We start from the raw sequence: 26,432 nt of genomic DNA on the forward strand, positions 1-26,432 counted from the left end.
ACCAGCCTGGTCAACATGGTGAAACCCAAACTCTACTGCAAATAAAAAACTTAGGCAGGCATGGTGGCAGGTGCCTGTAATCCCAGCTACTTGGGAGGCTGAGGTAGGGAGAATTGCTTGAACCCAGGAGGTGGAGCTTGCAGTGAGCTGAGATCATACCACTGCACTCCAGCATGGGTAACAGGGGAAAACGTCATTTCAAAAAAAAAAAATCAGTGAACAGTTAGCAGGTGCCATTTGCTGTGGGGAGACTAGGGATATGATCTTGCTGGCAATCCTTCCATTTTAGTAAATCTAAACAGTGCGATTCCATTCTTTTTTGGCCGCACTCCACTCCAGAGCCAAAACAAGTAAGAAAATCAAATATATTTCTATTTCTTTCAAAACACATCTAACAATTAAGAGATGATATGCATGGCTCCATACTCTGAAAGGAACCTTCTTATGTCCTGGGTATCGTGGACATTTGATGAATGCTTGTTCAGTTGACTAGTGTAGACTTCAATTATAAACTGTTCAATGCATTATGCCAGATAAATCTTGCATGTCAAAAGTAGGGCAACTATTGTGCTTTTAGTTATGTCTACCCATAAATGCAACATTTACATATATTTATAAGGGGTTAATAAAAAGAAAATGAGTTTATTGTTCTAAGGAGTATTAGAATTTTGATAACATGAATTCTCCTGTCCTGGAACATAATCAAAAGTAAAAGGGATCTTATTTCATGTGAAATGTACCATTAAAAAAATCATTATAAGCATTAAATAATTATTTCACATAATCTTCTAATCTGATTTAAGACTGAAGACCTACCTCCTAAAGCTGGTTTATCAAGTTGTAAGTCTTCATGTGTTGAATTCATAAGTTCATGTCTGAAAGGTGAGAATAAATACTTAATATTCACTAGGCAATATTCAGCAAAGTAATATTCACTGGTGCATATTTTACATTTCATCACCAAGGGTGGCTTTGAAAACAAAAGAAAGGCTGGCCATGGTGGCTCACACCTGTAATCTCAACGCTTTGGAAGGCTGAGGCAGATAGATCATGAAGTCAGGAGTTCAAGACCAGCCTGGCCAACATGGTGAAACCCCATCTCTACTAAACATACAAAAATTAGCCAGGCGTTGCGGCAGGTGCCTGTCATCCCAGCTGCTCAGGAGGCTGAGCTAGGAGAATCGCTTGAACCTCGGAGGCAGAGATTGCAGTGAGCCAGGATCATACTCCAGCATGGGCGACAAAAGTGAAACTCCAGCTGAAAAAAACAAAAGAAATATCCCATTACTTTAAGGCAATGTAGATACAGCCAGAATTTCTACAGAAATCTGAACCACATTACAAAGCCAGAAAAACATACCATCTAATATTCTTTAATACAGATAGTACTAAATGGAAGAGGTATTTTTTTTTTTTTGAGATGGCATCCCATTCTGTCACCCAGGATGGAGTGCAGTGGCAGGATCTCAGCTCACTGCAACCATCGCCTCCTGGGTCCAAGCAATTCTCCTGTCTCAGCCTCCCGAGTAGCTGGGACTACAGGCACCTGCCACCATGCCCTACTAATTTTTGTATTTTTGTAGAGACAGGGTTTCACCATGTTGGTCAGGCTAGTCTTGAACTCCTGACCTCAGGAGATCCGTCCACCTCAGCCTCCCAAAGTGCTAGTATTACAGGCATGAGCTACCAGGCCTGGCCAGAAAAGGTAGTATTTTCCAAACATAAAGATTAGCGTAACCTTATTGGACTTATAAAAATAATTTTTTTTAGTAACAGAAGCAGAAGATTCTCCTGAACTGTATCATTTCAGCTAACATTTATCTACTTAAGATGAAAATAATATAACAGCTATAAAAAGTCAAGAGGTAGCCAGGTGCAGTGGCTCATGCCTGTAACCCAAACACTTTGGGAGGCCGATGCAGGTGAATCACCTGAGGTCAGGAGTTTGAGACAAGCCTGGCCAACATGGTGAAACCCCATCTCTACTAAAAATATAAAAATTAGCCAGGCATGGTGGCAATCGCCTGTAGTCCCAGCTACTAGGGAGGCTGTGATGGGAGGGTCACGTGAACCTGAGTGGTGGAGGTTGCAGTGAGCCAAGATCGCACCACTGCACTCCAGCCTGGGTGAGACAGCAAGATTGTTTCAAAGAAAAAAAGAAAAAGTCAAGAGCATGGGGAGTATTAAAATCAGACAGAACCAATGGTCTATCAACAAAACAGCTCCATTTTTTTGCTATCATTGTGTTAAGGTCAATTTGCTAAACATTAATATTTGTATTAAAGTTTTAAGTGTACCATATAACACATTAGTGCTGACTTAGGTTTACCGTCCTTTGCTGTACAATATACTTGAATATCATACTTATATATCACAACAAAAGTATCTTTCCCTAAGGCAATTACCATTAATACTGCTTTAAAGTTATAAAATGTGGGCTGAGGGGTGGCTCACACCTGTAATCCCAGCACTTTGGGAGTCCGAGGCAGGCAGATCATGAGGTCAAGAGATCAAGACCATCCTGGTCAACATGGTGAAACCCCGTCTCTACTAAAGTACAAAAATTACCTGGGCGGGGTGACACACACCTGTAGTCCCAGCTACTTGGGAGGCTGAGGCAGGAGAATCTCTTGAATCTGGGAGGCAGAGGTAGTGGTGAGCCGAGATTGCAACTCCAGCCTAAACAACAAGTGTGAAACTTTGTCTGAAAAAAAATATTATGAAATGTGAAGATTGTTTTCATAATTTTACAACACCTGAGCATTACTGTCTTTAAATAATCTAATAAATCACCATCACAACAAAAGCCCCACAAGCTAATCTGTTTCACCTTATAAAAAGCACTGACATTTAGTGTGCGGTAATTTGTTGCAGCAGCCACGGGAAACTAGTATTGTAGTGAAGCCTCAAAACTCACCTGAAGGGGCCGGGCATGGTGGCTCATGCCTGTAATCCCAGCACTTTGGGAGGCTGAGGTGGGTGGATCACTTGAGGTCAGGAATTCGAGACCAGCCTTGCCAACATGGTGAAACTCCATTTCTAAAAAAAATACAAAAATTAGCCAGGCGTGGTGGCACATGCCTATAATCTCAGCTACTCAGGAGGCTGAGACATGGGAACTGTTTGAACCCAGGGTGGGGCAGAGGTTGCATTGAGCCAAGATTGTGCCACTGCACCCCACCCTGGGGACAGAGCAAGGCTCCATCTCAACAACAACAAAAAACCCACCTGAAGAAGGTTTTCAGTTCTATCAACAGTGCCCCACCAAACCCCTTAGAAGCACATATTCCTTTGCTGTGGGCCATGGACAGGAAGAAGGAAGCGCCTCCTCATGGCAGGGACCTACCCAGGAGAAACTCAAGGGAAGGCACTGCCAGGCCAGTCCTTCTGCCAAGGACATTTTCTTTTTTTTTTTTGAGACACAGTTTCACTCTGTCACCCACACTGGAGTGCAGTGACACAATCTTGCCTCACTTCGACCTCTGCCTCCCCAGTTCAAGCGATTATCCTGCCTCAGCCTCCTGAGTAGCAGTGATTACAGGAGCATAGCATGCCTAGCTAAGTTTTGTATTTTTAGTAGAGATAGGATTCTGCCATGTTCCCCAGGCTGGGCTCAAACTCCTCGCCTCAAGTGATCCACCTATCTCAGCCTCCCAAAGTGCTGAGGAGTGAGCCACCACACCCAGCACTCACCAAGGCCTTTGATAGCAGGCTTTTTCCAGGTAAGCACTCTTGTCTGGTCTGGTTCTGCCCCACTCTTCCTCTCACCAAGTTGGAATCCCTCACTACTTTTCAGTAGAGGAGAGTGTGTACCCCAGTCTCAGCTTGGTATGATTCAGGTCTGCATTTAACTCATGAAACCTGGCTGATCTGGGGGAAAAAGTGTCTCTCTGCAGGTATGATACGGGATGGGCCTGTCCCCAGGACCCTGGGAGAGGGAAGCCCAACGTCACACCAGGTTGGCAGTGCTGGGAAAGAGAAAGTGTTATGGTAGCCCCAAGACTAAAAAGAGGCAGCAGAGGGAGCAGGGCATCATTCCTATTGAACTCATGCAGCTGCCTGAGTGAGGTGAGGGAGGAATGCACCCGAGTGATGTAAGGTAGAGAGGTGCGGTTCCAGGGTGGCCTTCACCCTCCCTTTCTGCCATGTTACTCTGATCCCTTGCAGGTAAGCCTGCCCACTTTGGGCTTAGGGATGTCACTGAGGCGTGTACTTAAACGCAGCCTCCCATGAATCATGTCTCCAGGAGTCGGGCAGAGCAGGGAGGAGTACTAGACAGAAGAGAGGCCAGGGCAGGAGGGAGTGGGCCTCAAACTCCAGGAGGAGGCTTTTCTCATGGGTCCTCTTTTCCGGTCTCTCCTTCCTTACCCCTGGGCTGATCACCTGGGGAAGAACTGAGGCAAGATTTCTCATCCTCAGGTCTGAGGGGTTCAATTACCAGGCCCAAGTAGCTGGGATTACAGGCAAGCACCACCATGCCTGGCTAATTTTGTATTTTCAGTAGAGACAGGGTTTCTCCATGTTGGTCAGGCTGGTCTCGAACTCCTGACCTCAGTTGATCCATCCACCTCTCCCTCCCAAAGTGCTGGGATTACAGGTGTGAGCCACCAAGACTGGTCAAGAAATCCTTTTTTAAAAACGAGCTGGGGTCAGTGGCTCATGCCGAAAATCCCAGCAATTTCGGAGGCTGAGGTGGGTGGATCACTTGAGGTCAGAAGTTTGAGACCAGCCTGGGCAACATGATGTAACCCCATCTCTACTGATATATATAAATAAATTAGCTGGTTGTGGTGTTGGGAACCTGTAATCCCAGCTTTTCAGGAAGCTGAGGCAGCAGAATCACTTGAACCTGGGAGACAGAGGTTGCAGTGAGCCGAGATCATGCCACTGCAATCCAGCCTGGGTGACAACAGTGAGACTCCATTGCAAAAACAAAAACAGATTCCATCTCAAAAATAAATAAATAAATAAAAATAAATAAAACAAAAAACGTGGTATGGCAATGAAAATACTGTGTTAAAGTTTCATAGAAAATAAAAGACCACTCAGATACAATAAGCTGTCTTTTTAGATGAGTATATTTGTTATTCTTATTTTACAGCTAAAGAAACCGGTTCAGAGAATGCTATTTCATTGGACAGTGTTGCATTTCTGGACAGTGCAGCTGAGATCAGACTTCGTGTGTAACTCCACTAGCCTACCAGGGTGCCTCTCATAAAGGTAAGAAATGTAAATTTGGCCTAATATAAAGTCTCCAGGGCAGCACTGGGTCAATTCTACATACAGTACTTCTATGTGAAAATGCTTCTGAAGGCAACTGGACACCAGCGCCCTTGCTTGTTGCCTTTGGGCTCTTCCTCTAAGGCCAATAGTGACCTGAAATTACTAACTGTTCCAATCAAGTGGACAAAAGGGTACCAAGGTCGTCAACATCAGATAAATTCATCTGAGGACCTATCTATGTGCTTTGAAAGACAAAACTGCTTTTGTAAAGGATACCGTATTTCAGAAAAACATAATCATATTAACAACTAATAACACTGTAAAATGCTGATGTGTTGAATGCTACTTCAGAAAAACCTGTTCAAATCTAGGAAAAAAATTTCTGATAGAAAACTACATATTGGTTGGGCGAGGTGGCTCATGCCTGTAATCTCAGCACTTTGGGAGGCTAAGGCGGGCAGATCACGAGGTCAGGAGCTCCAGAGCAGCCTGACCAACATGGTGAAACCCCATCTCTATAAAGATACAAAAAGTTAGCCGGGCATGGTGGCGTGTGCCTATAATTCCCAGCTACTCAGGAGGCTGAGGCAGCAGAATCGCTTGAACCCAGGAGGTAGAGGTTGCAGTGAGCCAGTGAGCCAAGATCTGCACCCCAGCCTAGGTGACAGAACAAGACTCTGTCTCAAAAAAAAAAAAATAATAAGGAAGGAAGGAAGGAGAAAAGAAGAAAGAAGAAGAAAGAATGAAAGAAAACTATGTATCAATTATCTAGCTAGCTAGCTATCTAGAGACAGGCTTTCATTCTATTGCTGAGGATGGAGAGCAGTGGGATGATCATAGCTCACTGCAGCCTTGAGCTCCTGGCCTCAAGTGATCCTCCTGCCTCAGCCTCCTAAGTAGCTAGGGCCACAGGTGGACACATTTACACCTCAGTTTTTTGTTTGGTTTATAGAGATAGGGTTTCACTACATTGCCCAGGCTGGTGTCAAACTGGAGTCACGCTGTGTCGCCCAGGCTGAGGTGCAGTGGTGTGATCTTGGCTCACTGCATCCTCCGCCTCCTGGGTTCAAGCAATTCTCCTGTATCAGCCTCCCGAGTAGCTGGGACTTCAGGCATGCACCACCACATATGGCTAATTTTTGTATTTTTTGTAGAGACTGGGTTTCACCATGGCCAGGCTAGTCTTGAACTCCTGACCTCAGGTGATCCACCCGCCTCGGCCTCCCAAAGTGCTGGGATTACAGGCGTCAGCCAACGAGCCGGGACGAGCATTTTATGTTATTAAATAGCCTAACCAAAGCAGGGCGTGGTCCCTCATGCCTGCAATCCCGACAACTCTGATGGCCAAGGTGAGAAGATCGCTTAAACCCAGTTGTTCGAAACGGGCCTGAGCAACATCACCACACCCCCTTCTCTACAAAAGGTACAAAAATTTGGCCAGGTGCGCACCGCACCTGGCTAATTTTTGTATCTTTTGTAGAGACTGGGTTTCGTCATGTTGCCCAGGCTGGTCTCGAACTCCTGAGCCCAAGCCATCCATCCTCCCACCTCGGCCTCCCAAAATGCTGGGATTACAAGGCCCAGCCAGCCTCATGTTTTATTTAAGCAGTCCCTCCCTGTTGCACACTTGGATAGTTTTTTTTTATTATTATTATTTTAGACAGGGTTTACCTCAGTCTGGCAGGCTGCAATGCTGTGGTGGGATCATAGCTCATTGGAGCCTCGAACCTTGGGGTTCAAGTAGCTGGGGGGCTGAGGTAGGACTACAGAGATCCGGTCGTGCCATATTGGTAGGCTGCTCTTGGCCTGAAGGCATCCTCCAGCCTCGGCTGCGCCAGGACATAGTCTTCTAGTTTTGACCAACATAAACACGGTGCTTGGTCTGAGTTTTCAACTACCCTTCTCCAGCCAGCAACACACACGACCTGGCAGAGAGGTAAGGGTTACCAGGCTACACGCTGAGAAGACTGCCCGGCTGCAAAAACCGTACCGCCCCAGTGACGTCGCCGAACGCCCGCGCCTGTGACGTCGCCGAAGGCCCACATCTATGGCGTCACGAAGGACCGCCTCTCACGCGGAGCCAATCGGAACTCGCGGAGGGGCTGCTGGGGGATTCCAGGAGCGCGCATGTGCGGACGGCTGGCTGCAGGTGGCCGGGCTGGCTGTAACCCGCCGCTGGACTGGCGCTTTTGTGTCAGGAGGGTTCGGCCTGGCAGCCGTCGCCTGTAAGCTACGAGGAGGAGCTTTACGACTTGGCCGGGAGCAGCAAAGGCCAGACTCTGCGCGAACAGACGCTACGCGCCAACCGGCCGGCACCTGGCGGGCACCATCGCACGGTGGCGCAGAAGCTCCTCAATGGCCAGCGCCAGCTGCAGCAGCGGCCGCGCACTAGCCTCACCTGAGCTTGGGTACGTGCACCCCACAACACCTCCCCCAGCCAGGGCCCGGGGACCCCCGGGAGCGTCCCCCCGCTACCTGGTGCCGCTCATCCTGAGCGGGGTCGGTCCCCTCTGAGGCTGCCCGTCATTAGGGAGCTGCACCCCCGAGCTTGACCTCTGAAGGCCCTTTGCGATAGCATTAAGCCTTTGAAACTTTGTAGCGAGTTAGAAGGGGCTAGAAAACGAAGAAAACATCTTTTAAAAAATACAAACGATCGGCGGGGCGCGGTGTCCCACGCCTGTAATCCCAGCACTTTGGGAGGCTGAGGCGGGTGGATCACGATGTCAGGAGTTCAAGACCAGCCTGGCCAGCATGGCGAAACCCCGTCTCTACTAAAAACACAAAAATTAGCTGGGCGTGGTGGCGGGCGCCTGTAATCCCAGCTACTCGGGAGGCTGAGGCAGAGAATTGTTTGAACCCGGGAGGCGGAGGTTGCAGTGAGCCGAGATCACACCACTGCACTCCAGCCTGTTGGACAGACTGAAATAACGTCTAAACAAACAAATATATGTATGTATTTATATATATATGCGATCGAGCCCGGGAGGTTGAGATTACAGTGAGCCGAGATTATATAAGCAATGAAGCACGGGAGGTTGAGGTTACAGTGAGCCGAAATTGTGCCATTGCACTCCAGTCTGTGTGACAGAGGGAGCCTCTGTCTCTTAAAAAATTATATGTAAGTGAAAGCTTTTCTTCCAGCGCTCATGCTCAGATTGAAGAAAATAATTGGGCCAGGACACGTGGCTCACGCCCTTAATCCCAGCACTTTGGGGGGCCGAGGCCGGCGGATCGCTTGAGCTCAGGAGTTCCAGACTAGCTTGGGGAACATGGTGAAGCCCTGTCTCTACAAAAATACAAAAAAATTAGCTGGGCGTGGTGGCACGCGCTTGTAGTCCCTGCTGCTTGCGGAGCTGAGGCGGGAGGATCGCTTGAGCCTCGATCCTCGCTGCAGCCTCCACCTCCTGGGCTCAGGCAATCCATTTCAGCCTCCCAAAGTGCTGGGATTACAGGAACGAACCATCGTGCCTCGCCTTACACTATATTTTAACGCTTTTTTTTGAAAATGGAAACTTTTACAGGCAATTCACTTCTTCAAACTAATGATAAGGAAATGATGCTGTTCTGTCCTGTTATGTGTTTTGTTTGCGTGTATGTGTGTGTGTTTTTTTCTTTTTTGAGACAGGGTCTTGCTGTGTTGCCCTGGCTGGAGTGAGGTGGCGCAATCATGGCTCACTGCAGCCTTGACATTGGGGCTCAAGGAATCCTTCCCCGTCAGCCTCCCCAGTAGCTACTACTATAGGTGCATGCTACCACACTTGGCTAATTCTTTTTTTGACATGGAGTATCACTCTGTCTCCCAGACTGGAGTGCAGTAGTGCAATCTTGGCTCACTGCAGGCTGGTCTCAAACTCCTAACTTCAGATGGTCCACCCACCTTGGCATCCCAAAGTGTTGGGATTACAAGTGTGACCCACTATGCCCGGTGATTTTGCTCATTTTAGATACTAGAACTTTTTAATTTAATTTTTTTTTTTTTTTTCCCTGAGATGGAGTCTTGCTTTGTCGCCAGGCTGGAGTGCAGTGGCGTGATCTTGGCTCACTGCAACCTCTGCCTCCTGGGTTCAAGCGATTCTACTGCCTCAGCCTCCCGAGTAGCTGGGACTACAGGTGCGCACCACCACACCAGGAGTTAAAGGCTGCAATGAGCCATGATCGTGCCACTGCACTCCAGCCTGGGCAACAGAGCGAGACGCTGAGTCCACAAGTAAATAAGTCAACATCATATCATCTGTACCAGGGTACAGGCAGGTGCTGTTATCCCCACTTTCCATCCTCAACTCTGAGTTGAGTCATACATCAACCTCTAGTAAAAAGTGGCATGCTCTCAGTCAAAGGGGCAAGCCCAAACCACGTGGAAAGGATCTTATCTCTCTTGAGAGCTAATATAAAAAGAATTCCTCCTAGATATAAGCATTGTGACATCAGTTACTTAGGCTAAACATGCCTATTATGCTAAGTGAATTATTAACAATAAATACTTTAACTCTGTGCCATGTTAATTATCATAATATGATTTACGATTTGTTTTAACCTTAGGTTATATGTACCTTGAAGCCATTTATATTTTGGTATACTTTTAATGGTTACTATACACTAGACTATGTGTATTGGACTAGACATGGAGAGTCAAAAAGAGTATGTGATCAGAGTAGAAATTATGCCCTAGCTTCCTTCGTGTCTACCTCCTACCTCAAGTAGAAGCAGTAGAAAAAGTAATTACCTAAGATTTTTTGGATTCTGGTTTGTGGAGAAGCACCCTTATATTTAGGCTAATGGGTGGCTAAATTAGAAAGTATTTTTTGTGATTTAGAATTTTATACGGAGATGTTCATTGTGATTAATTATTCTTTGAATTAGCAGATTTTTGCTTTTTATAACTGCATGATTTCTTGTTTATGATTCATTCATTGTTGTATATTAATAAACAAAAACTTTATTTCACTGAAACAGCGATATATAATCCAAGTTAGGTTTTTTAATAATGACTGACTTTTCTCTTTGGGAATACATTACTGTTAAAAATGTAGATTATTAGATACATTATTTTTAATGAATATAAGTAGTATAATTAGAAGGCTGGAAAGAATCCTTGGAAACATTAGTTTAATTTGATAGCTAAGAAACTGAGGACAAGATACTTATTCTTTGTAGCATATTTTCTAAAGTCATTTCATTGTCTCACCAAGAAGTACTTGCATAATGCCAGTTCGATTCTAGCATCTGTTGAATATTTAAGGTTGAGTAAAGTGGGTGAGTTTAACAGATATTTTCCCTTATTTCTTTTAGGCGAATGTGGATTGGGAAAGTCGACATTAATCAACTCATTATTCCTCATAGATTTGTATTCTGCAGAGTATCCAGGTCCTTCTCACAGAATTAAAAAGACTGTACAGGTATGGATATTAGTATTGTTAATTGATGATAAGCTGGAATAAAATTAATACCCAAAAAGCACATGTTGTAACTTTTATTATGCTTCCTTAAAGGTAAGATGCAAACTTGCCCTTAGCCAGTGTAAGATGGTAAATATGACTCCATCAAATTAAAAAAAAATAGGAGAAGAAGTACAGTTAATCAGAAGAATTATCTTGACTAGAACTTTCCAAATTTGTCCTAAGGACTCTCCTAGAGATGACACTGTGACATAGTAACCAATTCTCCTGGAGTTCTGCTATCTAGTATGATAGTCATTTGCCATATGTATAAATCAGTTAAAATTAATTAAACTAAAAATGCAATTTCTCATTTGCTCCAGATACATTTCAAGTGCTCAACAGCCACATGTGGCAAGTGGCTGCCATTTTGTGCAGCACATATATGAAGATTTTCATCATTGCAGAAAATTGCGTTGGACGATGTAGAGAAAACATGATTTATAGAAAAGCTATTGTTATTTAAATACAGTGTTCTATATTAGTCAGTGGGGTAATACCATATCATAGTTGAATGGCAATAGCAATTCTGTAAGACTCCCAAGGTATATATGATCTAATTTACTGCTTCTCAGTCTTTGCTATGCATTCCAATCCTGGGTATCCTGTTAAATTTAGTTCTTCTAGTAGGTCTGAGATGGGCTGTATTTCTACATTTCTAACAAGATCCCAGGTAATACTGATGCTGCTGGATGGTAGATCACACTTTATAGAGCAAGGAGCTAGACTCTAGATGTGCACTTCTTATTAAATGGTACAGCAGCCTGTAGCCACTTCTCATCTTAGCAAAGGTCACCTAACTTCAAGTAACATGACTTGGGTTCGTATACGAACTTTGCAACTTATTGCCTATGTTTAATTGGCTTTGCAGTATCCTGGATCTTCATTATACAATACCCATAGCTGAAAAATTAGTAAAAATGGGAGGAACACAGGCAGTGTCAAAGACAAAAAAAAATTCTCTTTACACATGTCTTACACATTTTTCATATTATGCATGTATTAATCAGGTACCCTGTCATTCTCCCATTGCACTCAAGAAGGTAGAGTGTTGAGAGAGAAAGAATATAAAATCTTCTGTAGAAGGCAGACTTTTAACATATTGGGACAAAGAAAACAAGAATTTAGCAATATATTACTAAGTGACAGATTTAGAAAGTTCTTTGTCATTTGATCTTCAGGCTTTTTTCTCCTCTTGCTTTTTATACAAAGCATGGGTAATAAAAATAGTTCTGTTGGTTGTCATTTCCAGTCTGGTTTCACGTCTGTCTTTTATGTGGTGGTAGCTGTAGTATACTTGAATTCATAGAAAATACCTCAGGGAATACTTACAATCTACTCTTGGGATATTTTCTAGATTTTTGTTTAATAAAATGTATGTCCATGTGACCTGATTCAAATTAAAGTGGATTTTTGCTGAACATTTCAGCCTCGGAAAACCTAGGTATGAATCTTGACCGTAATATCTCCCAGCCATGTAACCAGTAATAATATTACATCACCTCTCTCAGGTCACATTTTTTATTTGTAAAATGCTGATAATCGCATGTCACTCACATGACATTTCACAGGGTTGCTTGGTGTGTTACAAGAAAAATACATGAGGTAGTAAATTGCAAATGATAAAGCCCACTAAAGACTAGTTATTAATATTGAAATATTTCTACCTTTGTTTGAATATTACCATTAAGATAACCTGTTTGAGAAAAAGTCCTAAAACAGAGTTTAGAGCGCTCCTTGAGTAAAAGAGATATGGAAATGATGGGATGGTTCAGGCTTCTGGATTTAGGTATTAGCCCTGGAGACAAACTAAAAAGGGAGGGAAAATTTTTCTAAACAGGCCTGTGGATAAGTAGATACCTCAGAGACGTGTCTTTGATTTTTCAGGTTGCTGTAATTGATTTATTATGTCTGTGTGAAGTTTGTGTGCAAATGTGATATTAACCCATAATTATATTCTAAAAGTGTGAATTATATAGGCAATTAAATATTATGAGACTGAAAGGTGATGCTATCCCAGAGGTATGGTTTTGTAGGATCAGATTTCCACTGTGTGTGTTGGTTTCCAGAATTAAAAACAGCACCCTACTCCCTCACCAGCTCCACTGTAAAAGTAACATGGGTCTGCATGATTTAGAAAACTTTCTCTTCTGCTGGTTGTAGGGTGGGGCTTAAAAAGAAAATTAAAACTCTGCTTGTCTCGATGATCATATCTAAAAGCATATGATGTGCCACCAGATAACAGGAACAAGAAGTTCTGCTGGTTTTTCTCTGGCTTTTTTAAGAGGGTGAGGTAGAGATAATATTCTTTCATCTTCTGTGCAGTTCTAAGGGCATTGTGGATTCTCAAAAATTACTAAACTACCCGTGACAGTTTCAGATCTATGGCATGGAAAAGTCCCCGGATGGTTTAATAGATTTCACCAGTTATTTGCTTCCTGAATGAATATTCAGCTTTTGTCAAGTTCAGGAGAACAGAGCACTTTAAAAATCAGGAGAGTGAGAAAGCATATTTATTTTGTGGATGTATGACAATGACTGCAGATGTAGCAAGTAGAACCAAATCAAAAAGTCATTAAAAATGCTAGTTGATGCTAATTGATTTAATGTGTTGGAATATCTGAGAGTTCAAAAGTAGCTTTGAATAAGCTGCTTTGTGGTTGTAACCCAGATTCATCTCTTACCAGATGGGAAACTTTGGGAGGGTTACTTAGTCCCTCTGAGCCTCAGTCTCCTCATCTGCAAAATGAGGGTAGAGCTATTGTCAGGTTTCCATAAATTATTATATTTAAGGTACCTGAAAGTATACCTAGAACATCACACTCACTCAATAATGCCAGCTATTATTTAAATATTTTAGCAAAATAATTTAAGCAAGGAAATCTCTTCATATACTGAAATTCCTTGTAAAGCCAGAATAAAAACAATGTGTTCAAATTCTTTGGTTAGCCTTTTTTTTTTTTTGACAGTGCCTTGCTCTGTCACCCAGGCTGGAGTGCAATTGTGCGAGCTCACTGCAGCCTTGAACTACTGGGCTCAAGTGATCTTCCCACTTTAGCCTCCTGAGTAGCTGGGATTACAGGCACACACCACCATGCTTGGCTAATTTTTATTTTTTTATTTTTAGTAGAGATGAGGTCTTACTATGTTGCCCAGGCTGGTCTTGAGCTCCTGAGCTCAAAGAATCCTCCCATCTTGGCCTCCCAAAGTGCTGGGATTACAGGAGCCCCCGTGTCCAGCTGTCTTTTGGCATTTGTATTATGACATTTGGTGCAGTTGTCATGTTAATAGAATTGCTGAGAAAAAAGGGTATTGTGCTAGGTGAACCCAGGCTTCATTTTTCCTGCATCGCAACCCTCACTGTGATTTAAAAAGGGACACTGACATGTAACAATAAGAGAAAATACTGATGTGTAACAACCGGGCTTATACATAGCGCAAGATAGGCGTGCAGCAAATTCCCATTAGCCAATTCATTTTCAAAAGAACCTCTGCTATTGCTATCCCAGTTTCATATACAACATATATGGCATCTGGCCAATAATCATATCCCAAGAGGCTTTCTATCTACATGGAACTGACTCCTTCTCCATCATATCAGACATAGCGCTTTCTTTCATTTCTTTCTGTTTCCTCCTTTTCCTCTCAGTTTTACCATACTCTTTGTTTTGTTTAATTTTTTGTTCTTTTTCCCTGTCACATCTGAGTTTTTCCAAAAAGAGCTGTAGACATCCTCTACTACCAATTAAGTGACAGAAATACAGAAATTAGGCTCTCCTTAGCAGAATATGCTTTACTCAATAAAGGAAGGATAGCATAATTTGGCCCTTCTAAATGTTAAAGTCACTGCACATATCTTTCGTTTGAATTAATCATGGTTTCCAGTCATTGTTGAAGTGAGGGTTAACTTATTTATTTCTGTAATTCTTCCTGCCCACATATGAATACAGCAAATGGTAACTTGATCCAAGCCAAAGACTCCAAAAAAAGGAAGTAGTGGTGGGTTGTGCTTCTGTTGCTCTGGGGTTATACATTTCTTAGTGCTCTTTGGAAAAATAAATGGAGATACCAATAGGCATAATTATCACAAAGCGAAGGAGGGAAAGAACAACGAAACTGACATGAGAAGAATTGCGCATAGGTTGGCACTTCCGAATGTGGAAGCGTTGCTGCTAGGGAGGAACAGAACATACCGCTTTGGGCTGAGCTCTAATCCTGCAGAACAGGAGACCCAGCGGGGAAGGGGAAGAAAACGTGGATGTAGCACAAAAGAAGCAGAAAGAAAATGAAGCCGTTTCCAAGGAACAGGTGACTAGGGCTCACCTAGTTGTGAAAACAGATCAACTTCTTTTCTGAGTTTTGTTTTGCTATTGAATAAAGTACATTGCCACAGAACCTTGTCATGATGAATTGTGCTTCTCCTTAGCTTACAGTAATGGGATTGTATACTTCCTTCTCCAGCTAGACTGGCAGCCTGTCCCCCATGTGCTATTCCTCAAGTTGTGCTATTGCACAGCCATATCTTCTTCTTTGTTCAAAGGGTGTGCATGAGGCCTTGGAGACTTCACTGTTTTGAGCTGAAGTCAGTCTCTCTTAATCTGGTCTCAAGTTTCAGTGTGTATCTGCCTGTGTTCCAGACACATTTTCCGGTTGTAATTTTTCAACTTTCTACAATGCTTAAAAGTCAATGGGAATTGATCACCATGTAAGAAAAACTCAGAGTTGTCTTTGGAATACTTTCACACTTTGTGGTGCCCTTCTTAGAATTAGGACATGGAGAACGTGTCTACCCTACCTCTTTAGGGCCCACACTAGGATATGTGGGACTCTGGGCAAGTATATTTTTTGTGGGTCTCTCATTTATACAAGCAATTCCTTTGAAAAATGCTTTGCAAAATTTTAAACATATATAAGGTTTAGTGATTTATCACTGAAGATTTAGAATTATGGGTAAAGAGGTACTGGTGTATTTGTTTGTTGTCCAGACTACTTGATAATTCTTTGTAGCATCCCGACACCACCTCTTTCCTTCTGGATCCAGGAATCATCTCTTCCTATTAATTATTGTCAAATGTGCTGTTCCTGAGTAATTCATATCTCCCACTGTGAGAAAATGGTAGCATTTTCTTGTTATTATTCAAGACCTATAGCTTGTCAGAACCTGTCTGTGTTGAGAAATTCTGATGCTTCTTGCCTCCAAAGTCCCCAGTGCTATTTGTTTCATGCTGGCTACATCATTACTCATGATGCTGTGAATACTGGCTTCCAATGGCTTTTTCAGAGGTTGTGCCAGTGCTTCTTTGAAGGCGACCACAAATGCACAGAGTATGCAGGAAAATGCGCACAGTCATTTATTTTATGGTTATGTTAAATTTACCCTTTGGAACTTTATGGTATAAATATAGAACAACACATTTTCCAACCATGTCTTCTCTTGAACCCTTGAGGCTGTAATCACAGCACTCCTAAAATGTGATCTCTTTTCATGTTGACTGCACCCCTGGTTTCCTCACACTGTTTCCAGTGGTGGAGGAAGAAGAATGATCCCATTTATGCAAGGAATCCCTGACTCTTATCTGGCTCAGCTTAACCTGGGAGGGCACAGTCACCACATCAGCTGGAGGAAAGAATGAACATGGATTGGAAGAGCCTGCTGGTGTTGCAGAACAACAATCTGGAAAGCCCTTGGAGGAGGTGGGTGCAGCCACCCTCGAGCACTGTGATGCAGCCTGGAAGGATGGGGGATGGCCCTGGGTTTCAGCAGCAGGGGGTGCACAGCATAAACCTTGCCTGCCACCGCGGATGCTGCAGAGCAGAGACAGCACCACAGTAGCAGCAAGGGGGATAACTGAGGAGGCAGGGAACCTCACATCAGCTCGAACCCAAGAGCTGGCTGATGGCTGTTGGGAGCCCAGAGTCCTGAACTCATCCTGTGACCAAGTGAGTGAGAATCATTCAAAATCAGGATGTCAGCACCACTCTGGCAGCCCAGTCGCACACCATCCCATGAGAGCAATCCTGTGCCAGTCAGAAGAATCAATCCACTCACTAGGCTGCTTTTCTGGAAGTGGAGGTCAGCCCCAGGGCCCCAGGATGACCTTGCAGGCATGAGTTCTGGAGCTCTTTGGAATGTCAAGCCCACCCCATGCATAAGAAAGTGGGTCGGAAAGAACTCTAAAGGGAAGAAAGGAGGACTGGGTCCAAGCAAATCCCCATTTGGGCTCAGGAAACCTGCCTAGACCACACTACCAGCTCCAGCCAGGCCCAGGAACCAGAGGGTTGGGGGTAGGGGTGCGGGTCTCAGAAACTATCATGAAAGATATTTTCATGGGCCCCTGAATCATGAGGACTGAGGGAGGAGCCCAGCTCATCAGGGTCTAAAGTGAGCCCTGCTGTTTTTTTATTTCTGCAACAAAAAGGAGTGGAAAGGATAAAACAGAGGTTAGGCATGGAAGAGATGAGGTCAAGTATGAACTACTTTTGGAAGCTTGAGTCCTGATAAGGGCTGTCCACAGGTTGGCCCCTATTCAAGGGCTAAAAGTTTTCCATCAAATAATTTAACTACTATATAAACAGTCGCAGCAGCAGCAACAGCAGCAACAAACACTTTTATAATGAAGCTCTACCAATTCTGTACTGGAGGGAGAAAATGCAAGAAAGGACATTATTTGGTCAATGGACAAAACTAGAATATGATTGTTAGATTAGAAAAAATTATTGTATCGATGCAAATGTATGAAGTTGATAAGCCTATGGTCGTTGTTGTAGAAAAGAATATCCTGTAGGATATACTGAAGTATTTAGGGGTAAAAAACAATGTTCAGAAAAAAAGTATCTATTTATCTATCTGTCTATCAATCATCTGTCAGCCTACGAATCTATTGATCTATTGATCATCTACCATCTATTGCAAATGACAAAGCAAATGGGAATAAACTCTTAACAGCAGCAAAATCTGGGTAAAGGCTAAATGGATGGATGATCTTTGTACTATTTTTATTTTTGCCACTTTTTTGTAATGTTAAAATTTTTTTCCAAATAGACAGTTAGAAAGGTTATCCCAACACAATGTATCACTTTGGGTAAAATTAGTTATAAAAATGGTTTCTTTCCTTGTCTTCCCTCATCTTCCCCTTCCCACCCCCACCCCCTTTCCTTTCTTCCTCTTTCCATTTTCCCTTGGCATCATATAAATGACTACAGTTAGGAAGCTTCTGGCATACTGTCATATTCCACAGATTAAAATAATTTAAAAGTAAAGAATTAAAGGGAGGAATTGGCTAGATCCAGGATGGGTGAGATGGCAACGGAGCTGCAAGCAGAGGCAGGAGGATCCAGAACTTGACTTTGTGTTTCTGTAGCTAATACGAAAGTTGTATAGAGAACTTGAGTAAAAGAATCACAATAGGCTGGGTGCAGTGGCTCACACCTGCAATTCCAGCACTTTGGGAGGTCGAGCTGGGCAGATCATCTGAGGTCAGGAGTTTGAGACCAGCCTGACTAACATGGTGAATCCTCATCTCTACTAAAAAGACACAATTAGTTGGGCGTGGTGGTGCGCAGCCTCCCTTCCCCTTCCCTTCCTCCTCCCTTCCTTTCCCTTCCTTTTCTTTTTCTTTCTTTCCTTTCTGGCTCTATTGCCCAGGCTGGAGTAAAGTGGTGCAGTCTCAGCTCTCCACAACCTCTGCCTCCCGGGCTTAAGCAATTCTCCTGCCACAGCCTCCTGAGTGGCTGGGACTACAGGCACACACCTTCATGCCTGAGTTCTTTGTGTGTGTGTTTTTAGTAGAGATGGGATCTCGCCATGTTGTCCAGGCTGGTCTCGAAGTTGTGAGCTCAAGTGATCTGCCCACCTGGGCCTCCAAAAGTGCTGGGATTATAGGTGTGAGCCACTGGGCCAGCCTAGAATGTTCATATTTTTAATCTAATGGCTGCCAGGGGCATCACGGCATGTCATAGTTGTTAGTAATGTGGGCTCTGGGAAAAAAAGAGTTTGAGTTTAAACTAAGCTTTTGCATTTCCCACCTGGGTGATCTTGGACAGATGGCTTCATTTTATCATGTCTCAGCTTCTTCACCTGTAAACGGCACCTGATAGGAATATCTTCACCTGAAGGTACCAGAAAGTATGACTTACAGTAGCTTAAACAAAAAGAAACCCAAAGAGCGGGTGCTGCTGATCAATAGTGTGAGAGAAATGAGGTTTTTTCTCTCTGCCATACTTTGTGTGCGATTCTACTTTTCATACAAAAAGAAGGGAAAAGAGACATGGGAGAATTTTAGCTGAGTTGGCCTTTTTATCAGAAAATCAAAGCTTTTCTCAAATTTCCAATAAGCAGAAACTCACTTACGGGCCTGATTTGTGTCTCCTGACCACCTTTGCTTGAATTTGGGAGAGAAAGGAGATTATAGATAGGGCTTAATTCAGACAATCAAGAGTGTGGGTTATAGTGTGTTACAGGATTCTGGATATTAAATGAGCTAACAGCTGTAACATTCTTAGAAAAATTCACAAGTGCTCAATTGTTAGCTTGTTATCATTATTGGTAATACTAATAGAAGTAGAATTTTTATGTACATATTGAAAATATAATCAGAAATAATTTTGATAAGACCTGTGGAAACCGGGGGAAAAGATTGGAGTCAACATCTCCCTCTTGTAGGGACATGGATGAAACTGGAAAACATCATTCTCAGTAAACTATCGCAAGGACAAAAAACCAAACACCGCATGTTCTCACTCATAGGTGGGAATTGAATAATGAGAACTCATGGACACAGGAAGGGGAACATCACATTCCGGGGACTGTTGTGGGGTGGGGGGAGGAGGGAGGGACAGCATTAGGAGATATACCTAATGCTAAATGACGAGTTAATGGGTGCAGGAAATCAACACGGCACATGGATACATATGTAACAAACCTGCACATTGTGCACATGTACCCTAAAACCTAAAGTATAATAAATAAATAAATTAATTTAAAAAAATTAAAAAAAAAGAAAGAAGGGTAAAATTAAAAAAAACAAACAAAAAAAAACATCTCCCTCCTTAGTTTCACCCTTGGAGAAGGCTTAGAAGGAAGTGAAGCATTGATATGTAAACCACCTACATGCTTGCAAACACCTGTGATGGACCCTCTCTGTTGGCCAGGTAGGACTATGGGACCTGCTACTATGGAGAAGGGCTTGTAGATTTCAAAGAGGATGCTGGGATCCCAGAGTAGCACAAGTGGCTGCACTTATTCACTTATTTTGATTATAATAATATATGTGGTCATTAGTTTCTCCCTTATTTTCCATATGGATGGGCTATATTTATTTTGTTGGGGTTGGCTCAAAGTAGACACAACAATCTTTGCCTTGGACATTTTCAGTGAGCCATGTTACCCCTCTTGGAAGTGGGGGTGCTTTGTCTCTCCACTGGGGCTCCATGTACACAAGCACACCTACATTTTATTGGTGGCTCCTTTCCAGGTTGCTAGCTTGGCGCTTTTCAAAATGTGCTGAATGACCGTTTGGAACTTGTCTCTGCTGACTCCACTGGGCTCGGTTTCAAATCTCTCCTAATCCACTAATGTGCCTTTATTAAAGTGGGAGAGAGAGGTTGAATCAGTCTTTGGACGCATTATTAAAATAAAGTAGGAGAAGTGAAATGATCAAAAGAGAACAATAACAAAGGAAAGCTCAGTCTCTCCACCACTCTCTATTCAGTTCTTTAAAGCTGATGTTTTGGGGGAAGAAATGTCAATATTATTAGATTAGTTTTCAGTAGTCTTTAATTTGTTTTATTTTAACTTTTGTTCTATTTTTCAGGGAAGAGACTGTCATTCACCAGCAAACCCCTGCCCCCTCGCTTTTTCTTTTTTGTAATTGGAAGTTCAGGTTGAACTGCTCTGTGGTTATTCACCCACTTCTGCTGGTCAAAGGCCCATGAGGATTTAAATGACTAAATAGGCCATAAAATGCCAAACTTTTAGAAGTCTAAAAAGTGTCTGCTAGATCAAATAGTCATCACGAACCACCCTTAGATTCCCCTGCCAACCACTTTGCTTCCTGTGTCTGGGACACCCTGAGTCCACAGTGCCTGAGTCCACAGTGCCAAACTATAAAGAAACCACCATGTACCTTTTCAAAAATGTCCAGTCGTCCTTAAAGTCATGAATCAAGGAAGAGATGGCTTCCAGATATGCAACTGGACTTCCGACAGCCATCATCCTCTAAAATCTCCCTGTGTTTTGACTGAAGTTACCCACCCACTTCTGCTGGTTCCTGGCTCACATAAACATTGAGCAAGTAACTGTCCATTAGACCCAGAGGATAGACTAGGATAGACTTCTGAATGTCTGAAAAGTCCTAGTCCCCAACAAAGCTGTGTCCTGCTCAATAATTCATTTCATAAGAAGAAGTTATAATAAGTCTAGTCATTAAATCCAAAGAGAAAAACCTTAATTAAGTACAATATTGCTTGGTACTTGTTTTTGTCCGTTTCATTTCTTCATTAAGTTTTTGATTGGGAAAATAAAGATCATTACACAAATCTATTCTCAAATTTAGCCATGGATGATTTGATTTCTCTGTCTCTTCTCTGTGCATATATATATACACACACACACTCAGAGAACAGAGTTGTCTCTCTCTTTATATATATATATATACAGAGCATATATATCTGTGTGTATATATATGTATATGTGTGTATGTATATATATATAGAGAGAGAGGGAGAGAGAAAGATGCTCCTCAACTTATGATGTGTTCTGATAAACCCACGGTAAGCTGAAAATATTCCAAGTCAAAAATGCATTGAATGCACCTAACCTTTCGAAAACCATAGCTTAGCCTAGTCCACTGTAAATGTGCTTAGACACTTAACATGTAAATGTGGAATATTTACGTCGGTCTACAGTTGGACAAAATCATCTACCACAAAGTTTATTTCATAATAAAGTGTTGAATATTTCATGTTATTTATTGAATTCTGTACTGAAAATGAAAAACAGAATGGTTGTACGGCTACTTGAAGTACAGGTTCTACTGAATGTGTTTCACTTTCATAGCATTGTAAACTTGAAACCATCATAAGTTAGGGACCATTTGTGTATATACCTATATGAGATACATGAAAGAAAGATATATATGTAAACAACATATATGTAAATGAGATATATTTATATTATATATAAATAACACATAGATCTCCTTGTTGAATCCTACTGTGTACAAGACATAATTTTTTATGCTGGGATTCAGCAGTGAAGGAAAGGGAGGAAAGCTCTTGGCTTCACAGAGCTCACACTCTGGTGAGGGAGACAACAAATATACAGAATATAAGATGGTGAGGGCTGGGCACAGAGGCTCATGCCTGTAATCCCAACACTTTGGGAAGCCTAAGTGGAGGAATTACTTGAGGTCAGGAGTTCAAGAGCAGCCTGGCCAATATGGTGAAACCTTGTCTCTACTAAAAATACAAAAATTAGCCAGGTGTGGTGGTACATGCCTGTAATCTCAGCTGCTTGGGAGGCTGAGGCATGAGAATCACTTGAAATCAGGTGAAAGCTGCAGGGAGCCGAGATCGCTCCACTGCATTCCAGCCTGGGTGACAGGATGAGACTCCATCTCAAAGAAAAAAAAAAAAGAAGGGGGTAAGTAGTGTATGCAAAAGCAGAGCCAGGTGGGGGCAAGAGTCTTGAAGAGTTGTCATTTACCCATTTAGATGATATGGTCAGAGAGGCCTCCCTGAAAAGGTAATGTCTGAGCAGAGACTTATGGGAGGAGAGAGAACAGGGTGAGAAGATCTCTGGGGGAGGAGTAGAAAGTGCAAAGACACAGAGATGGCGATGAGCCCCATCCGGTTGGGACAGAGTGAAAGAGGGGTTCAGCTGGAGGGGCCTGAGAGGTGAGGGTGGCAGGGCAGGTGGATGTGTAAGCTCAGCAGATGGTGGACACCCTGGAGGCCATTGTGAGGCTCTGGTTCTCCCTCTGTGTGATTTCAAGTTCCATTGCATGGTTGCAGCTGAGAAGTGAACAAGCCTTATGACCTGGTTTCTCTTGAAGAGGATCACTCTGGTAGGTGCCTTGAGAAAAATATAAGAGGGACTGGGAGGATGTAGAAAGTCCTATTTGTAAGGGTTTGCGATCTGAGTATATGTCCACTGAGCCGTGAACTTACTGTCTCGAGTTCTGTATTCTAGTTGGAACTCTTCTGTTAACTGCTGGAGGGTATTGGCACAATCACTTCATGTTTTATTCAGAAGGGAAATAGAAGTGAACACTTAGTATTTAAGTTTGAGCCAATTTCTTCCTAATCCCTGTCATCTGTAGCCTGCTAGGATCCTCAAGTTTGTTTTTCTTTTTTTCCAACACCAGAGCATGTGCCTTTGCTTGACCCACCTCTGTCCTCATAGTTTCTTTACTAAAAGCTCTGACTTCCCTTCCCAATCTCTCTTAGCACATGCAGAAGATGAGAACAGTGGACAATGGCTTTACTAAGTCCTGAATTGTTCTGAAGTTCGAAGTTCTAACCCATTAGCTATCTCTTTTATGAAAACAGTCAAAACTGGATGTTAGAATTATTTTAGAGGTTAAAGAAAGAGCGACTTGAACCTCCCTACCACTGAACTGTTTAATAGTCTAGAATTTATGTTACACAGTAAAAGATAGACAACTCTGTCTGCAGTTCTGGGACTGGGGTATGTCTGTGCATACACGCATCTGCTCTGTTTTGGTTTCACTTCACCTTAGTTATTTGATTTGGTGTCTGCAAAACCCTGTGTGCACATTTTTATGAGCCTTGGGACAATTTACTGCCAAGCTTGCTTGAACTCTAAAATATGCCTCCAGTTTCGGAAAACCACAAATTATTTATCAAGGAGGCAAGGAAATGGAGGTCACCAGGCTCATTTCTTACATAATTTTCAACTTTCTGAGGTCTGACATCTCCTGGCAGTCACAGTGATGTCTTCTTTAGATAGATTCAATAATGGGGAAGAACAGATGAAAAGTGGCGAAAGTTGCTAACTGCTATGTTCCTCTGCTTGCTTTTCATGCTGTGTGCCAGGAATCAAAGCTGGAGGAGCAGAAGGTAGATAGAAAGTAACCCCGTTTCCTAGGTTATTGTGTTTATAAAGCGTTAAATAGGAAATGCTAAAAAAAAAAAAAAAAAAAAAAAAACTCTTTACTTTGTGGGAAACAAAGTTATTTAAGGTATGAAAACAACAGTTTTAAGCTAAAACAATAGAATAAATGATCACTAAAATGAAAGTACAGAACAGGTACAGAAAGTCAAACTTTGAAACATCAGCTGTTGTCAGTTTCTTTCAAGATAGTTCAAGGGTGACTAAAATATAACTAGCAAATACATTCAACATACAAGAGAAAAAGAGTGAGGATAAAAGGGGCAATAAAATAAATAGGGGAATAAGTGATGACCATAGATCAAATGGAAAGGATAAGGAAGGAGGAAAAGATAGCTCCTATGTGTCTAGCTTGGAAAGATAATGACTCAATTGAGTGAATAGGGGAGACACATTGAGGGTTTGAAAGCCAGGAACTCAGGAATTTTTATTTATTTTTATTTTTATTTTTGAGACGGAGTGTAGTTCTGTCGCCAGGCTGGAGTTCAGTGGCCTGACCTCGGCTCACTGCAACCTCCACCTCCCGGGTACAAGTGATTCTCCTGCCTCAGCCTCCTGAGTAGCTGGGATTACAGGCCTGCTCCCCCACATCTGGCTAAGTTTTGTATTTTTAGCAGAGATGGGATTTCACCTTGTTGGCCAGGATGATCTCTGTCTCCTGACCTCATGATCCACCCACCTCGGCCTCCCAAAGTGCTGGGATTGCAGGCATGAGCCACTGCGCCCAGCTGGACCTCAAGAATTTTTAAAGACATGGCAACATTCTTGTTGTATGGGTTTACCTATGACAGATGGGTAAATAGGTCTGTCCAAAGAGGCTGGTACACTTTGTTAAGTTTGAGGAATTTTTTTCTGCTAAATTCTCTTTTCCCTTTCTTCCAAGGAGGCAGGGTAAGGAGAGGTACTAGGTTCTGGTGGATTGTTTACCTTGGAGATTTCCACCTTATGGAGGAAATAGCTGGTAGAGTCAGCAGAGACCTTTTCTGGTGGGCCTCAGAGTTGTGAGTTGCGCACTTGGAACAGGGAAACATTGGATGTTTTCATGACATCAGTAGGATTTAATTCAATCAACGAATAGGACCCAGAAATAAATTAGCTGAGACAGTGTGGGAAGATGGGCAGAATCCCACTGTGCTTAGTTATAATTTGAGATGTAGAATAAAGAGTGCTCCAGGAAGCACGGCTCCAGGAAAATGATGAGTTTTTGAATCCCTTCATGTTTATGATTTCATTTTTTTTGCCTTCATGGTTATGATTTTAATTATCTCTGTTTCCAAAGTGATTAGCGGAAACAGTTTAAGACAAAATGAATATATGTGCTGGAAGGAGAAGCAAAAGTAGGGTTACATCCCATTTCATAGTCAGGCTTGTGGGTGGGGAGGGGATGGTGCAAGTGAAGAGAGAGAGGGCTTGGTAGTTTCTGAGAGGAGGAAGAAGAAGAGGAACACAAGCTTAGTTCCTGAGGAAAGAAATCGATGGGAATCCAGGCTGATTCCACTCGCATCTGCAACAATTCAGACAAATCCAGAAGCTGGCAGCTAAAATGAATGTTTATTTCTCAATGGAATGAAAAAAGAACTGAGATGGAGCTGAAGACATTATACTGTCTGAAATGATTTACCTTATGGGCATTCAGGCTAATGAATGAGTTTATTTCCACATCCATGTGTGATCTATGTGAAGTTCATTTCATATCTGCAATGCTCTCTGTAAGAAATGTAGTCTAATGCCTGGCACTGTTAAGGGCTCAGTGAATGCTGGTTTCTCACTTCTGATTCTACCCACAATTATACCTGATTCTCTATTATTCTGGTATGTGAGCAATCTCAGTCAAGCTTTCTGCAGTGTATGTCTGTGCTTTCTAAAGTCAACATACAAAGTAAGAGTTAAGACCGGGTGCGGTGGCTCACGCCTGTAATCTCAGCACTTTGGGAGGCCAAGGCGGGTGGATGACCTGAGGTCAGGAGTTTGAGACCAGCCTGACCAACATGGTGAAACCCCGTCTCTACTAAAAATACAAAAATTAGCTGGGCGTGGTGGCACATGCCTGTAATCCCAGCTACTCAGGAGGCTGAAGCACAAGAATCGCTTGAACCCAGGAGGCAGAGGTTGCAGTGAGCCAAGATGGCGCCATTGTACTCTAGCCTGGACAACAAGAGGGAAACTTTGTCTCAAAAACAAAAAACAAAACACAACAAAGTAAGAGTTAAGATGTAAAGTTCTAAACTCTACTTCTTTTGAATTATTTTCTCAATGTTCCAATTAACTCATACTCGTCAGGCATAAGGTTTCTCCGTAAAATTGGTTTTATTTTATCTCAGTTATGAGACAGTTAGAAACAAATGGTTTCTATTTGTTTTGAAAAGCAGCTACAACCTTCAAATTATAAACACAATTTATCCATCTTTCATCTGTTCCTTGTTTTGACTTTGTTGAAATGAATTTCCTTTTTAAACTAGCGATATTCAAATAATTTGTGAAATATTTTATTTGGATTTAAAATAAGGACTGTGGCACATTGATCATCTAGACCATTAGAAACAGCAAGTCTTTCATCTTCAGCAGTTTAGTTGTAAAATGCCTAGTTGTGGTTTTCTTTATAGCTATCCTGAGTTGGCTAAGATTCTTGAATGTGAAGATTT

General features: G+C 42.6%; 2 protein-coding genes across 6 annotated transcripts in view; one reads left to right on the top strand and one right to left on the bottom strand.

Moving 5' to 3' along the window:
* LOC129476734 (general transcription factor II-I-like) overlaps nt 1–7,130 on the bottom strand; it is a 29,804-nt gene extending 22,674 nt beyond the window's left edge. Inside the window, exons 1-2 of the mRNA XM_055269595.2 lie at nt 6,895–7,130; nt 817–875 (exon numbers count right to left, since the gene is read on the bottom strand). Coding sequence (XP_055125570.1) covers nt 817–875; nt 6,895–6,938 — 103 coding nt within the window. The 5' untranslated portion in view covers nt 6,939–7,130. The remainder of the gene's footprint in view (nt 1–816; nt 876–6,894) is intronic.
* A 169-nt stretch (nt 7,131–7,299) lies between these two features.
* Nucleotides 7,300–26,432, top strand: part of LOC129476766 (TATA-box binding protein associated factor 11 like protein 2-like) — a 58,871-nt gene continuing 39,738 nt past the window's right edge. For 3 of the 5 annotated variants that reach the window (XR_010119871.1, XR_010119873.1, XM_063635513.1), the window contains exons 1-2: nt 7,300–7,631; nt 10,513–10,619. The gene's annotated coding sequence lies outside the window, so the exon portion shown is untranslated. The remainder of the gene's footprint in view (nt 7,632–10,512; nt 10,620–26,432) is intronic. The other 2 variants (XR_010119872.1, XR_008655069.2) reach the window with 1 other exon arrangement.

This window comes from Symphalangus syndactylus, chromosome Y (assembly GCF_028878055.3).
Source record: "Symphalangus syndactylus isolate Jambi chromosome Y, NHGRI_mSymSyn1-v2.1_pri, whole genome shotgun sequence".
Classification (NCBI taxonomy): Eukaryota; Metazoa; Chordata; class Mammalia; order Primates; family Hylobatidae; genus Symphalangus; species Symphalangus syndactylus.